At 42.1% G+C, this 14672-nt stretch overlaps 1 protein-coding gene across 7 annotated transcripts in view; it reads right to left on the bottom strand.

The window, feature by feature from the left end:
• The window catches only part of SH3PXD2A (SH3 and PX domains 2A), a 424441-nt gene that overhangs the window by 24195 nt on the left and 385574 nt on the right, over positions 1-14672 (bottom strand). For 6 of the 7 annotated variants that reach the window (XM_040361850.1, XM_040361852.1, XM_040361845.1 and 3 more), the window contains one exon: positions 5711-5828. In XM_040361850.1, the coding sequence (XP_040217784.1) occupies positions 5711-5828 (118 nt within the window). The remainder of the gene's footprint in view (positions 1-5710; positions 5829-14672) is intronic. The other variant, XM_040361846.1, reaches the window with a different exon arrangement.

Raw genomic sequence — 14672 nt, 5'->3', positions numbered from 1 at the left:
CTCAGAATCACATTGCATATACTCCCTAAGATACGACGGCTCAATGGGACGTACGCCCAGCCCCATTCACGTCCGACTTACGTAAACGACGTAAAATACGACGGCTGTTCCGTCATCCATAGGTGTTTTATCTTTACGCCGGACGTACGCCTTACGTAAATGGCGTAGCTTACTGCAACGGGCGCAAGTACATTTGTGAATCGGTGTATCTCGCTCATTTACATATTCGACGCGTAAATCAATGGAAGCGCCCCTAGTGGCCAGCGTAAATATGCACTCAAGATACGACGGCGTAGGAGACTTACGTCGGTCGTAGGAAGCCAAAATTCAGGCGTATCTTGTACTGTGAATTAGAGATACGACGGCGCATCCGTGTACTTACGCGGCGTATCATTGGATACGTCGGCGTAAGTCTTTGTGAATCCGAGCCTAAACGTTTCCAAATGTTTCCAAAGGCCTTTGTTGTGACACATGCCTGGATTTATGTACCGAACAATATTTAAATATACAAACCAGGGTAGGGGAGTTACAAGCCTGATCAACATCTTCTTGGGTTTGCCAAGTACATCTCCGAACACCCTAGGACTTCTATAAACATACATATTTTGCTTGACAAACCTTTCAGATTTCAGGTTCGTTAAACATCCGCATGTCCCTTGTACAACAGTTAACATTCACAATTTATACCAGCAAAAACAGTAAACCAGGCAAATAGCACTTGGCAATAGAGAAGACTTGGGTTTGAGATGAAATTATATTGTGCAGGACTTGGAAATACAGAAAAAAGTATTTCTATTCTCTTATTCATAGAAGAAGAAAAAACAAAACAAAAAAAAAAAAAATTTTTTATCTGTAAATATTAACAATGATAAAAGGAGAACAGAGATACAAAACACATTTTTAAGCTCCATTCACACTGGGCTTAAAAAAAAAAAACTCCAGTTCCCCTGGCAGAAGTTTTGTGTTTCTTTAGCCAGAAAGCTCCAATCAGAAACGCAAATGAGAAGGGCTTTTTTTCCGTCCTATAAAAGCTAAGCTTATAAATATGCCTCTAATCATCCTAATGTGGATGGACACACAGGATAATATTGAGCTGCTTCTACAGGCAAAACAGTGTGCATAGAGCCTTAAGGTTCCATACTTATTTATTGGGATTGCTTAAGATATGCCTAACAACTTGCTGACCAGCTGCCGCAGTTTTACTGTGGCAGGTTGGCTCGGGTGGGAAAATCAATGTTACCTTACATCGCTTCCCATTGTGGCCACTAGGGACACGCATTGCGCTGCCGGAGGCACGCGCGTGTCTCGCTCAAGACAGAGCGAGAACTGGGATCTGTGTGTGTGTAAACACACAGATTCCGGGTCTTTCAGGGGAGAAGAGACTGATCGTGTGTTCATACAAAGTATGAACAGCGATCTGTCATTTCCCCTAATAAGTCCCATCCCCCTTCAGTTAGAAAACAGTGGGGAACACATTTAACACCTTGATCGCCCCTAGTTTTAACCCCTGCCAGTGAAATTTTTACAGTAATCAGCGCATTTTTGCTATATAAATGCCAATGGTCCCAAAAATTTGTCAAAAGTGTCCAATTTGTCCGCTGCAATATCGCTGTCCCAATAAAAATCGCAGATCGCCGCCATTACTATTAAAAAAAATAAGAATAATAAAAATAAATCTATCCCCTATTTTGTAGATGCTTTAACTTTTGCGCTACCCAATCAATATACGCTTATAGCAATTTTTTTTACCAAAAATATGTAGAAGAATACATATCGGCCTAAACTGAGGAAAAAAAAATATATATTTTTTTAAATGTGGGATATTTATTATAGCAAAAAGTAAAAGATATTGGGGCAGATCCTCGTACAGCGGCGCATCTGTACGCCGGGCGCAGCATATCTAAGATACACTACGCCGCCGTAAACTTATTTATTTTATTTTGAATCCACAAAGAATTCGCGCCGTAAGTTACGGCGGCGTAGTGTATCTCTGGCGGCGTAAGGGCGCGGAATTCAAATGGATGTATTGGGGGCGTGTTTTATGTAAATACGTCGTGACCCAACGTAAACAACGTTTTTTTTAACTGCGCATGCGCCGTCCCTGGGGGTATCCCAGTGCGCATTAGGGGTGTTGAATATAATCGATGCATCGATGCATCGCGATTCGGGGCCCCCCGATTCGGCATCGATGCATGTGACCCCAATAATCGATGTCGGGTGACGTCATCCCGACTTGCCCCGCCCCTCCCGGGAGATCGCTCCGAGCAGGTCTTTTAAAATGTTTTTTTTTTTATAAATGCGCGTTGTAATCCATTAAGTGGCAATCGCTCTGTGTGCTTTTTTTAAAAATGTATGCAGATTCATACCTCGTAGCTCCGTAGTAACTGTACATGCGATCATGTGATCCATGGTCCGGCCCGCCTCTCTCTTCCTCTGTCCTCTCACATCCCTCGTCTCAAAGTCTCTTCTGATCTCAGCCCCGCCTGCCTCTCTTGTGATCTGTTACTTTAGCTATAGACGATGGGCGGAGCTGAGAACGGACATCAGGGGAGATGAGAGGCAGGTCCGAGCATGGAGTCACATGAGGGGAAAGTAATATACACACGGAGACATGAGGTATGATGATTCTGCATATGTTGTAAAAAGCACCTTACAGCCCTGGCTATAACAGCATTTAGTATCACAGGTATTTTATCAGCAGTCTGATTCCTACACATGCTCTGCCTGTGCTGACATTTCTCTGACTCTCTGCACATTCCACTGTGTTAACTCCTAGTGTGCTGGAATGTGCAAAGAGTCAGAGAAATTTCAGCAGACAGTGCAGTGCAGTGAAACTCACAGGGCTCTGTCAGTTGTGGAATGTAATCCCTGAGTCCTGCCCCCCAGCAGCCATGTGTATTCCTGTGCACTTTTTAAAGGGGAGTTTCACCCTATTTACACCCTTTAAAAATGCACAGATGACAATGAACCCTCAATAAAAAATGTCAGTACAGCGAGGACTTGGGAATGTGTTAATTTTAATAGAAAATAAATAACACGGTAGTCCTCGCTGTACTGATATTTTTATTGAGGGTTCATTGTCATCTGTGCATTTTTAAAGGGCGTATTGATGACAATGTCAGCACATAAAAACACACTGAAAATGCACAGGCAAAATCATGTATTTTTCCTCATTGTTCCCTCCAATCATCCTGTGTGCGCACTGCGCAGAACAGCATGTAAGTACTGAGGAGGAGGGGGTGCTGTTATCCGGGGACACAGGGGGGGTACGGGCATGTAGTGGAATCTGATGTGTCACCTGTGATAAGTCATTGTCACTGCAGGGACTGGGCTGTATGGAGGAGAAATATAGACCATCTCCTGTACTATGTCCACAATCTCTGAATCTCTGATCATCTCCTGTACTATGTCCGCAATCTCTGATCATCTCCTGTACTATGTCCGCAGTCTCTGATCATCTCCTGTACTATGTCCGCAGTCTCTGATCATCTCATGTACTATGTCCACAGTCTCTGATCATCTCATGTACTATGTCCGCAGTCTCTGATCATCTCCTGTACTATGTCTGCAGTCTCTGATCATCTCCTGTACTATGTCTGCAGTCTCTGATCATCTCCTGTACTATGTCTGCAGTCTCTGATCATCTCCTGTAGCATGTCTGCAGTCTCTGATCATCTCCTGAAGCATGTCTGCAGTCTCTGATCATCTCCTGAAGCATGTCTGCAGTCACTGATCATCTCCTGTAGCATGTCTGCAGTCTCTGATCATCTCCTGTAGCATGTCTGCAGTCTCTGATCATCTCCTGTAGCATGTCTGCAGTCTCTGATCATCTCCTGTAGCATGTCTGCAGTCTCTGATCATCTCCTGTAGCATGTCTGCAGTCTCTGATCATCTCCTGTAGCATGTCTGCAGTCTCTGATCATCTCCTGAAGCATGTCTGCAGTCACTGATCATCTCCTGTAGCATGTCTGCAGTCTCTGATCATCTCCTCTAGCATGTCTGCAGTCTCTGATCATCTCCTCTAGCATGTCTGCAGTCTCTGATCATCTCCTGTAGCATGTCTGCAGTCTCTAATCATCTCCTGTAGCATGTCTGCAGTCTCTGATCATCTCCTTTAGTATTTTGGGGGGAGAGCCATGCGCACTTGCGCTGCAATCGTGATGCATCGCCGAATCGAATCGAATCGAATCGTGGACTTGATAATCGTAATCGCATCGAATCGTGAGACCGGTGAAGATGCGCAGCCCTAGTGCGCATGCTCGAAATTTGACCGGAAGAAGCCAATGCTTACGACGGTGACGTCATTCTACGCAAATTCCTATTCGCGAACGACTTACGCAAACAACATAAAAAAATCAAAATTGTACGCGGGAACGACGGCCATACTTAACATTGAGTATGCCACCATATAGCACCTTTTAACTATACTTCGAAAAAAGCCGAACGAAAACTACGTAAAAAAATGCGCCGGCCGGACGTGCGTTCGTGGATCGCCGTAAATAGCTAATTTGCATACTCGCTCGACGCGGATTTAGACAGAAACGCCACCTAGTGGCCGCTGAAAAATTGCATCTAAGATCCGACGGCGTACTAACAATTTACCACGATCCGTGATGCCTGGTGGTCACGAACACTCCCGTGTGCGCGCCCAAGGGGGCGTGCGGAAGCACGATTTTGGGAGGATGTCAATAGTGTTCTGCTCATCACTACTAATAATTATAGTTGAAATTGATCCAAGGGTTATCCGATTTCCTCTTGGGGGATCAGGAAGGAATTTTTTCCCCTGCTGGAGCAAATTGGATCATGCTTTGCAGTTTATTTTTGCCTTCTTCTGGATCAACTATGGGAATAGGATTGTGTATATAGGATTTTTTGTTTCTTCTCTTTTTTCCCCTTTTATTGGTTGAACTAGATGGACTTGTACCTTTTTCTTTTAAAACAGACCAACTATGTAACCACAGAGGCTTATGAATGTAGTGTCTTAGGGCCAGATTCACAGCCAGCGGGCACAACTTAACTTTTCCGATTTAAGTTACACCGCCGCAAATTTTCTGCCTAAGTGCCCGATCCACAAAGCACTTACCTGGAAATTTGCAGCGGTGTAACTTAAATCCGTCTGGCGCAAGGCGGGCCCAATCGAATGGGGCGAGTCCCATTTAAATTAGGCGCGCTCCCGCGCCGGACGTACTGCGCATGCTCCGTCGGGTAAATTACCCGACGTGCATTGCGCTAACCGACGTCATTTGCTTAGACGTTAACGTAAATGGCGTTCAGCGCCATTCACGGACGTCTTACACAAACGACGTTGATTTTTAAATTTCGACGCGGGAACGACGGCCATACTTACCATGGCTTAAGAGAACAAGGGCTCAGCCCTAGTTTTACGCGGCGTAACTCGACGGAAACTACGTAGATTTAGATAGACGGGACGTCCAGGGATCGCCGTAAGTCTTCATTTGCATATTCTACGCCGGCCACAATGGCCTCGCCACCTAGTGGCCGGCCTAGAATTTCATCCTTAAGATCCGACAGTGTAATTCAATTACACCTGTCGGATCTTAGGGCCAGCTATGCGTAACTGATTCTATGAATCAGTCGCATAGTTAGAAACAGAGATACGACGGCGTATCAGTAGATACACCGTCGTATCTCGTTTGTGAATCTGGCCCTTAGATCTCATAAAATCAATATAACACATCTAATGTCTTACCTTATGTACCACCACCCCTCCAGATTCTTCTGGATAACCTCCACTGTGGCTCCTTTTTCAAAGCCAATCTCATCTTTCCCTTGGCTGGCATAAGGCTGTATAGTAACATAGCTTTCTTCTAAAAGCAACAGAAAATCTGTATTAATTGCAGTTATGACATATTGGAGAACAGTTCCAAAACGGTTATGTGACATGGACAGAATCAAGTATTCTACAGCAAAAATAGACCATCAAATGTAACACTGAAATACTCTCACAAACGCACTCAAAGTAAGTATGGAAACACAATTATTCTGGTAAAATATCATCTGATACTGCACATGTCCTTTCAATTTGACGACGGATGTATTAGCTCCGTTTTTATGTTTTTTTGCTGTTTATATATTTGTTTTCCAAATAAACATGTAATAATTGACAAATCAAAACAATACAATAGATTCACACATGTAAGTGTGAAATATTTATATGCAATATATTCATGTTTACCTAAATCATATTCAAAAACATGTAACATTCCCTTTAACTTTTAGCCTAGGTTCACATTGGAGCGATTTGAGAGATCAAATCGCATGACAAGTCGCAGCCTATTGGCGGCAATGGCACTGTTCCAATCGGTGCGACACCAATTTTACGGCGCTGCACCGATTTGCAAAAGTAGTTCCTGCACTACTTTTGCCGATTTCAGGTGCGATTTCTATAGACATCTGTGTATGAAGCCAACCAAATGTCTATCAAGTAGCACCTGAAATCGCGCTGACCTTGCTACTTTGAAATCGCGCTACTTCAAGTAAAGTAGTACGATTTCAAAGTAGCATCAGTGTGAAGCAGGGCTTAATACTCCCTATATTATCAGGGGCTTTTATATCAGATGAAGATGACAGTTATATATAAAGACAAGACAATGATAATGCTGTAGAGCTACAGGAGATTACATATTAATATTGTATGAGGTAGCTATTAACATGTAATTACAATGTACATAGCAGAAGCAATAATTCCTCTTTACATTACTGTACATGCTGTGCTCCCTACTTAGTGCAGCACAGTGATTGTACTTCACTGGATCTGGATCTCAGGTACATTAAACTTAAAATAATTACTTCTTTGGCTCAATAGTCACTTCTACATACATGCAAACCAAGATCCTATTACACAACAGATTTTAAAAATGTTTACAAAGCACAAATGTAAGCAGCTGGTATTTATTCATCATTAAGTGAGTCATGAAAAGGCAAGAGTGCAGTTGTTAAGAATACAGATTGTAATGCCGCATACAGACGGTCGTTTTTTGTGATGAAAAAAATGACGTTTTTGAAAACGTCATTTAAAATTATAGTGTGTGGGGAAAATGTCGTTTTATGTCTTCAGAAAAACGACCAAAAAAAAATTCGAACATGCTCGAATTTTTTGTGTCGTTTTTCAAAATGTCATTTTTTGTGTCAATGAAAATGATAGTGTGTGGGCAAAACGACGTTTTTAAACCCGCACATGCCCAGAAGCAAGTTTTGAGACGGGAGGTAAAACTACCATTCATAATGGAGTAAGCACATTCATCACGCTGTAACAGACAAAAAAGCACGAATCATCTTTTACTAACAAGTAACCAGCTAAAAGCAGCCTCAAGGCGAATAGAACTTCCCCTTTAGAGTGCCGTCACTTTGTTCATCATTTTTCAAAATGATGGTGTGTATGCTACATCGTTTTTGAAAATGAAGTTTCAAAAATGTCGTTTTTTTTCATCACTTCAAACGTCATTTTTTTTTCATCACAAAAAACGATCGTCTGTATGCGGCATTAGTGTAAAGCACTGAGAACCATGCACTGGGAGGCATCCAGCAAGAAATCACTGCTTCAGACATTGCAGTAAGGAATTCACCTTAGAATTCACCGCAAGAAAAAGGTGCAGATAATGGTGGTGAAACTGCACATGATTTTGCAGCTATTTTACTGCGATTTTGCCATGATTTTACTGTGCTCATAGTTTGTTTTTCATAGGTCATGCAATTAAAAAAACGCAGGTAACACGGGTGCATTATTGATGCGTTTTCAATAAATTTCAACGGGGAGGTGCGTTTTTGGTGTGTTTTTTTTTTAACTAACCAAAAATACAGCAAGCAGGATTTTTAACACCACACCAGAAGCACAATGAACCAGGGTGAAGACATACATAGAAATTAAATTTAAAATGAGAATAGTAGCTGATGGTTGCCAACATTCCTTAACTATATATGAATAGAAAAAACCCTCATGGTGGGACTTTAAATGGCAACAGGTAAACTTGCACAATGGATTGTGACTTAGGCCCCTTTCACACTGTGGTGGTGGCGGCATCGGCGGTAAATCGCCACCATTTTTAGCGGCGCTTTACCATTGTTTTCGCACCACAGAGAAAGGGTTAAAACCCCCTGCAAAGCGCCACTGCCCATTGATTTCAATGGGCAGGGGTGCTTTAGAAATGGTGAATTCACCACTACAGCGCCTCAAAGATGCTGCTAGCAGGACTTTTTTTACCGTCCTGCTAGCGCACCGCACCAGTGTAAAAGCCCTCTGGCTTTCACACTGGAGTGAATGGAGCCGCTCTTTCAGGGAGCTTTGCATGCGCTATTTTTAGCGTTATAGTGCCTGTAAAGCGCTTCAGTGTGAAAATTACAGTACATGTTAAAATGGTTATTGTAGAATCTCTTGAAACAGTATACTCAGATTTCCATTTGAAATCACCAAACAAGAGATTCAGATGATGAACACCCAACGCGTTTCAAAATTACTTTTTTATCTTCTTCAGGGGTGCATAAACATTAGTAAAATTTGTTTATTTCTTTGAAGAAGTAAATATGCCTTAAATGAATAACCAGAGTTGAAAGTAAAGAACATACTGCATAAAGAGAGTCGTGTATATGGCAATTAAGGTTTCATGTACATGGGACGTTTTTACAACCTCTCCTGAACGATTTAACTTTTTTTTAAAACGCCTATAAACAAAATGCGGCTAAACACGGGTTACCACGTTTAGACGCGTTTGAAAAAGCATGTCAAATAAAAATCCCACTCTTTCCTAAGTGGAAGGTACGCTTCCACATACTGCAGTTTAGTGTGAAAGAAAAGGGTAAACTCTGTGGGCCTATTCACCCCTACATTTGTTCATTAATTGCAATGCATGTACACATAATAGTGTAAATCCAGACTCAATGTATTTATAACTTTGGAAAAGTAATGTATTCTATTATAACTTTGGAAAAGTAATGTATTCTATTCTTTACTCCCTGAGGGAATAATGTTTAATCAAGACTGTGACTGGATAAGGAAGACAGCTCACTGGTGAGGTTATCTTGGTGCTCTCTCTCATCCAATCAGAATGATACCCTGTTAGATTCATTGTAAACTGCAATGAAAAAAACCTAAATGACATGAATGCTGCCCCCCCCCCCCCTCCAAATCTAAATGCAGACATGCAGAGGATTACAGGGGACTAGCACACAAATTGAGGTACTATGCACTATTATTCTGCATTATTCTAAACACATTTTTACATTTTGGAGCATTTTTTACCCTGTTGACTTTTCCTTTAAAATCAATGGAAAAACATAAACACGAATGTCAACGCCCATTACTGTGTATTCTATGTGCACTGAATGTCAATGCACACTAGATTGTGCTAATGTGTGCAAAGTGCATATTGACATAATTTTTCATTGAGTTTAATGTAATATGCATTATGTAAAAAAATTCAGCTTTCAGCATTATAAGAAAATCCGTACAAAATTAAAGGCTGTGATTGTTGACCTCTATATGAAAATGAGAAACATCTCTCTGCATGGGAGTGGTAATGTGCAATGAACTGCACATGCGCAGCTCAGCGTATATTTACAGCACCACTCTGTGCCATGCTGATGTGACTCCCATATGTATGCAATTAGGCTTACCAGTTCACATAACTCAGTAATTACATTTTACTGTCCTGTTTGCCCCCATGTTGTAAAGTGCTGCACAAACTGTATAATAGTAACAACATTTTGTGATTTAGAGAAATAGATTTCTACAAAGCCTTCAGTCTGGAAACCAGAGACTGGCCACTTCAAAAAAATTGCCACTGCAGTAATAATAATAATATGCATCTACATTAATGATATGTTTGGAGATTTTAGGTTGTGGTAAGCAAATGTCAGGGTTATTGAGGCAAAAATAAAAAACAATTATTCTGCCTGCAACCACATTAAAATTCCTTAAAGCAGCATTAAACTGAAAAAAAAAATTCAATGCCCTCTACCTGTAGGTGTATGCAATAATGTGCTGGTATACACTGCAGACTAGCCCATTATGGCAGATTTACCTTTCACATAGAGCCCTCCAGCACTAAGCTTTCACCAATCATGGTGCTTCCATCTTTCCCCCCTAGTATTCCTTCTGGGCTTGCGTTCTCTGACCGTTTGAATGGCTGGGATGTGATGATGTCACTCCCATGCACAGAGTGTACTGCTCCTGCGCAGGTGAGGTCATCATCTTCAGCCAATGTGAATATCTACTAAAAGGCACAAGTTTATATTACAAGTTTCATTGTTCCTACAGGTAAGAATTATTATAAGTTTATCTGTAGGTACAAGTTTAAAGAAATAGTTTAATACCCCTTTAACTACTTTAGACCCGGACCATAGTCAAAAGACGGCCTCCAAGGGCTCAGGTGAACGCTTTAGGTCCATTTGGGATGCTTGGCTGCAGCATGCTCCAGGGGTGGGGTTTGTCCCCTCTAGTCTAGACCTTGCTTTACTGGAACTTGCGGAGCCCTCACTTAGGGGGAGAGGGGGTGCTGTATCGTAGGCCCAGGAGGTGGGTGCAGGAGATGTAGGAGTTTGTATGCTGTGTTGCGCCCTAACAGCATTTTTTTCAGATTGGCAGAGCCATGGGACAACGTGGAGCACGCCGGGTGGAGGCCTCCATATCTCCCTATTTCTTCTTCTCTTCTTTCTTTTTCTGGACTTTCCACTTTCCTATCCCCCGTTGTTGTCTGTCCGTCCGTCTGTCTGTCTGTGGATTGTGTGTTTCTTTGTTGGTCTGTCTGTCTTTTGTTTTTTTTTTGTTTTTTTTGTTATTTAGTTTCTATTCCCTTGTTTTTCTTCTTTGGGAATTAGTACATGGATCCCTGCGCACCTGCTTAGCTCAGGTGGTGTTTTCCGCCGCTGGGGTTAGCCCCTTGCTTGGGCCGGATCTCATTGTGCAGCAGTGGTCTCACCTCCTTCATCTTGGATGGGGGGATTCCTAGTTGTGTGGGGCCCCTATCTTCTAGATGCCTATGGGCCAGATTTTGGTCGGGGAGGGTCTGATGGAGGCCATTTGGCCCCCCCTCCCCATATTGGGCGCTGGGATGTGGGGGCTCTTTGCTCGGCTGGGTCCAAGACTCCGGGATTTGATGGAAGACGAGTAGGAGATTTGGGGAGGGGCAGGCCCTCCTCGATGGATTAGTGTTACTATTTGGGAAACAGTACCTGTTTTTAAGTTGCTCTGTTGCATCTTTGCACTGTACTGATAAATACGATACTTGCGGACCATGTTTAACGTAAGCTGCACTTCTGTTTGTGTGTACATGTTCTTTTTCTTTTCTTATTATTTAATAAATACAGATTATACAAAAAAAAAAAAGACGGCCTCCAGGTGGCTCTATAAATCCGGGAGGCTGTCTTTTGACATCCTCGCACCGTGGGCGGCGGCGCGCGTGCACCCGGCGCGTCCCCGAGATGCCGATGCCCGTGTCTAGCGGCCGCGATGTCCGCCAGGTACCCGCGATCGGCAATGACAGAGCAGGGACGTGAAGCTCTGTGTGTAAACACATAGCTCCACGTCCTGTCAGGGAGAGAAGACAGATGCTGTGTCCCTTGTACATAGGGACACAGCATCGGTCACCTCCCCCAGTCAGTCCCCTCCCCCCACAGTAAGAATCGATACACATTTAACCCCTTCCTCGCCCCCTAGTGTTAACCCCTTCCCTGCCAGTCACATTTATACAGTAATCAATGCATTTTTATAGCACTGTTCGCTGTATTAATGTGAATGGTCCCAAAAATGTGTCAAAAGTGTCCGATGTGTCCGCCGCAATATCGCAGTCCTGACAAAATTCGCAGATCGCCACATTACTAGTAAAAAAAAAAATAATAAAAAAAAATGTCAGAATTCTATCCCCTATTTTGTAGCCACTATAACTTTTGCGCAAACCAATCACTATACGCTTATTGCGATTTTTTTTTACCAAAAATATGTAGAATACGCATCGGCCTAAACTGAGAAAAAAATAGTTTTGTTTTTTTTTAAATGGATATTTATTATAGCAAAAAGTAAAAAATTGTGTTTTTTTTCAAAATTGTCGCTCATTTTTTGTTTATAGCGCAAAAAATAAAAACCGCAGAGGTGATCAAATACCACCAAAAGAAAGCTCTATTTGTGGGAAAAAAAGGACGTAAATTTTGTTTGGGAGGCACGTCGTGCAATTTTAATTTAAAGCGACGCAGTGCTGAAAGCTGAAATTTCGCCTGGGCAGGAAGGGGGTATATCTGCCCAGTAAGCAAGTGGTTAAACATATTTTAAGAGCCAGGGAGGTAACCAATGAAACCCTATAAATATACACACACAGTGTGGCCCAAGTCATTAGAATACACTCTAATGAAACTGTCTTGAAGTGGCATATTTTTATTCTCCAATAGTTTTATGGTGTTGTTATTAAATAGGGCATGGACTCTATAATGGAACAAACATAATTTTTTCGAGAAAAAAGCCAGGATTATACCTAGGATTCAAGAAGCATAACAATGACAAAGCTCTCTGCAAAATTGCAAATGCAATGCAATGTAAGTCCCTTTTTTTGACCTTTTATACCTCTTTTGGTCTGATGCAAACTTTCTCAAACTTTTTACCCCAAAAGAACCCTTGCAATATTTTCACGTCTCAGGGAACCCCTGCTAAAACAATTCTTCAGGGGACACTGGGAAAAATACCTTGCAGTGGTGGCCAGAATGCCAAAAGCTAATTTACAAAAGCTGAAAAAAGATCACTGGTGTCAGGTTGCTGTTCCTGTCAAGTGGCACTGAACCCAGAACTACGTAGGCATCAATAGGTGGGGAGATCAAGGAACCCCCAGCAACCTCTAGAAGTACCCTAGGGTACCACGAAACCCTGCTTTAGAATGGCTGGTCTAATGTATAGAACGCTTTAAAAATGTACTATACCAACCGAAATGTTATACTACACTAAACATTTTATCCAAAAGCAAAATAACGGCATGTGTTATTAAAAAAAAAAACAATCAATCCATTCTTCACTATCCAAACAAATTGGGGTATTACAGGAGTGAGTCCTTTGCCTATGTGCTAAAAGGTTTCCCTCGGACTCATCTTACAAAGATAGGAAGTATGATGTTGTTGTGTCTTAGGCCGGGTTCACACTGGTACACCACGACAGTACGACTGTGGATCCACTTTTCACTGCGACTTGAAGTCTGACATCCGTCCGACTTCAATGAATGGGCATCCGACTTTGATTCCGACAATGCCAGGCACTTGGTGTCTGGTATGAATATTTAGGGGAAACCCCACACCAAAAAAAAAAAAAAAAAATGGCATGGGTTCCCCCTCCAAAACCATACCAGGCCCTTAGTTTCTGGTATGGATTTTAAGTGGAACCCCCACACCAAAAACATGGCGTAGGGTCCCCCTGAAAATCCATACTAGACCCCTATGCGAGCACACCAGCCCGGCAGGTCAGAAAAGGGGGTTAGGATGAGCGAGACCCACCTCCTGAACCGTACAAGGCTGCATGCCCCCAGTGAGATTGTCAATGGGATTCAGGTCTGGGGTCTGGCTGGGCCATTCCAGTACTTTAATATTCTTCTGGTGGAGCCATTCCTTTGTTGATTTGGATGTATGCTTTGGGTCGTTGTCATGCTGAAAGATGAAGTTATTCTTAATGTTCAGCTTTCTAGCAGAAGCCTGAAAGTTTTGTGACAATATTGATTGGTATTTGGAACTGGTCACAATTCCCTCTACCTTGACTAAGGCCCATGTTCCAGCTGAAGAAAAAAGGCTCCAAAGCATGACGCTGCCACCATCATGCTTCATTGTGGGTATGGTATTCTTTTGGTGATGTGCATTGTTGTTTTTGTGCCAAACATATCTTTTGTAATTATGGGCAAAAAGTTTAACCTTGGTTTCATCAGACCATAACACATTTACCCACATGTTTTTTTAGAGACTTTAGCTGTGTTTTTGCAAAATTTAGCTGGGCTTGGATGTTTTTCTTCGTAAGAAAAGGCTTCCGTCTTGCCACTCTACCCCCAAGCCCACACATGAAGAAAACGGGAGATTGTTATCACATGTACCACACAGCCAGTACTTGCCAGATATTCCTGCAACTCCTTTAATGTTGCTGTAGGCCAAGCCTCCCTGACCCGTTTTGTTCTCGTCTTTTCATCAATATTGGGGGGACGTTCAGTTCTTCGTAATGTCATGGTTGTGACATATTTTCTCCACTTGATGAGGACTGTCTTCACTGTGTTCCAAGGTATATCTAATGCCTTGGAATTTTTTTGTACCCTTCTCCTGACTGATACCTTTTAACAATGAGATCCCTCTGATGCTTTGGAAGCTCTCTGTGAACTATGGCTTCTGCTGTAGAATGCAACTAAGGAAATGTCAGGAAAGATTTGAATGTGATTGCTTAATTCTGAACACAGCTACATCCCCAGTTATAAGAGGGTGTGCACACTTATGCAACCACATTATTTTAGTATTTTATTTTTACTTCCCCCTCCTAAAATATTTCAGTTTGTTTTTCAATTGAGTTGTACAGTTTATAGATCACGTTAAAGGTGGAAAAAGTTCTGAAACAATTTATCTTTGTCTCATTTTTTTACATCACAGAGGCCTGACATTTTAACAGGGGTGTGTAGACTTTTTATATCCACTGTACATCTCCTCTTATGCCC

This window comes from Rana temporaria, chromosome 8, assembly GCF_905171775.1.
Source record: "Rana temporaria chromosome 8, aRanTem1.1, whole genome shotgun sequence".
Lineage (NCBI taxonomy): Eukaryota > Metazoa > Chordata > Amphibia > Anura > Ranidae > Rana > Rana temporaria.
This window is presented reverse-complemented; position numbering and strand designations above follow the sequence as displayed.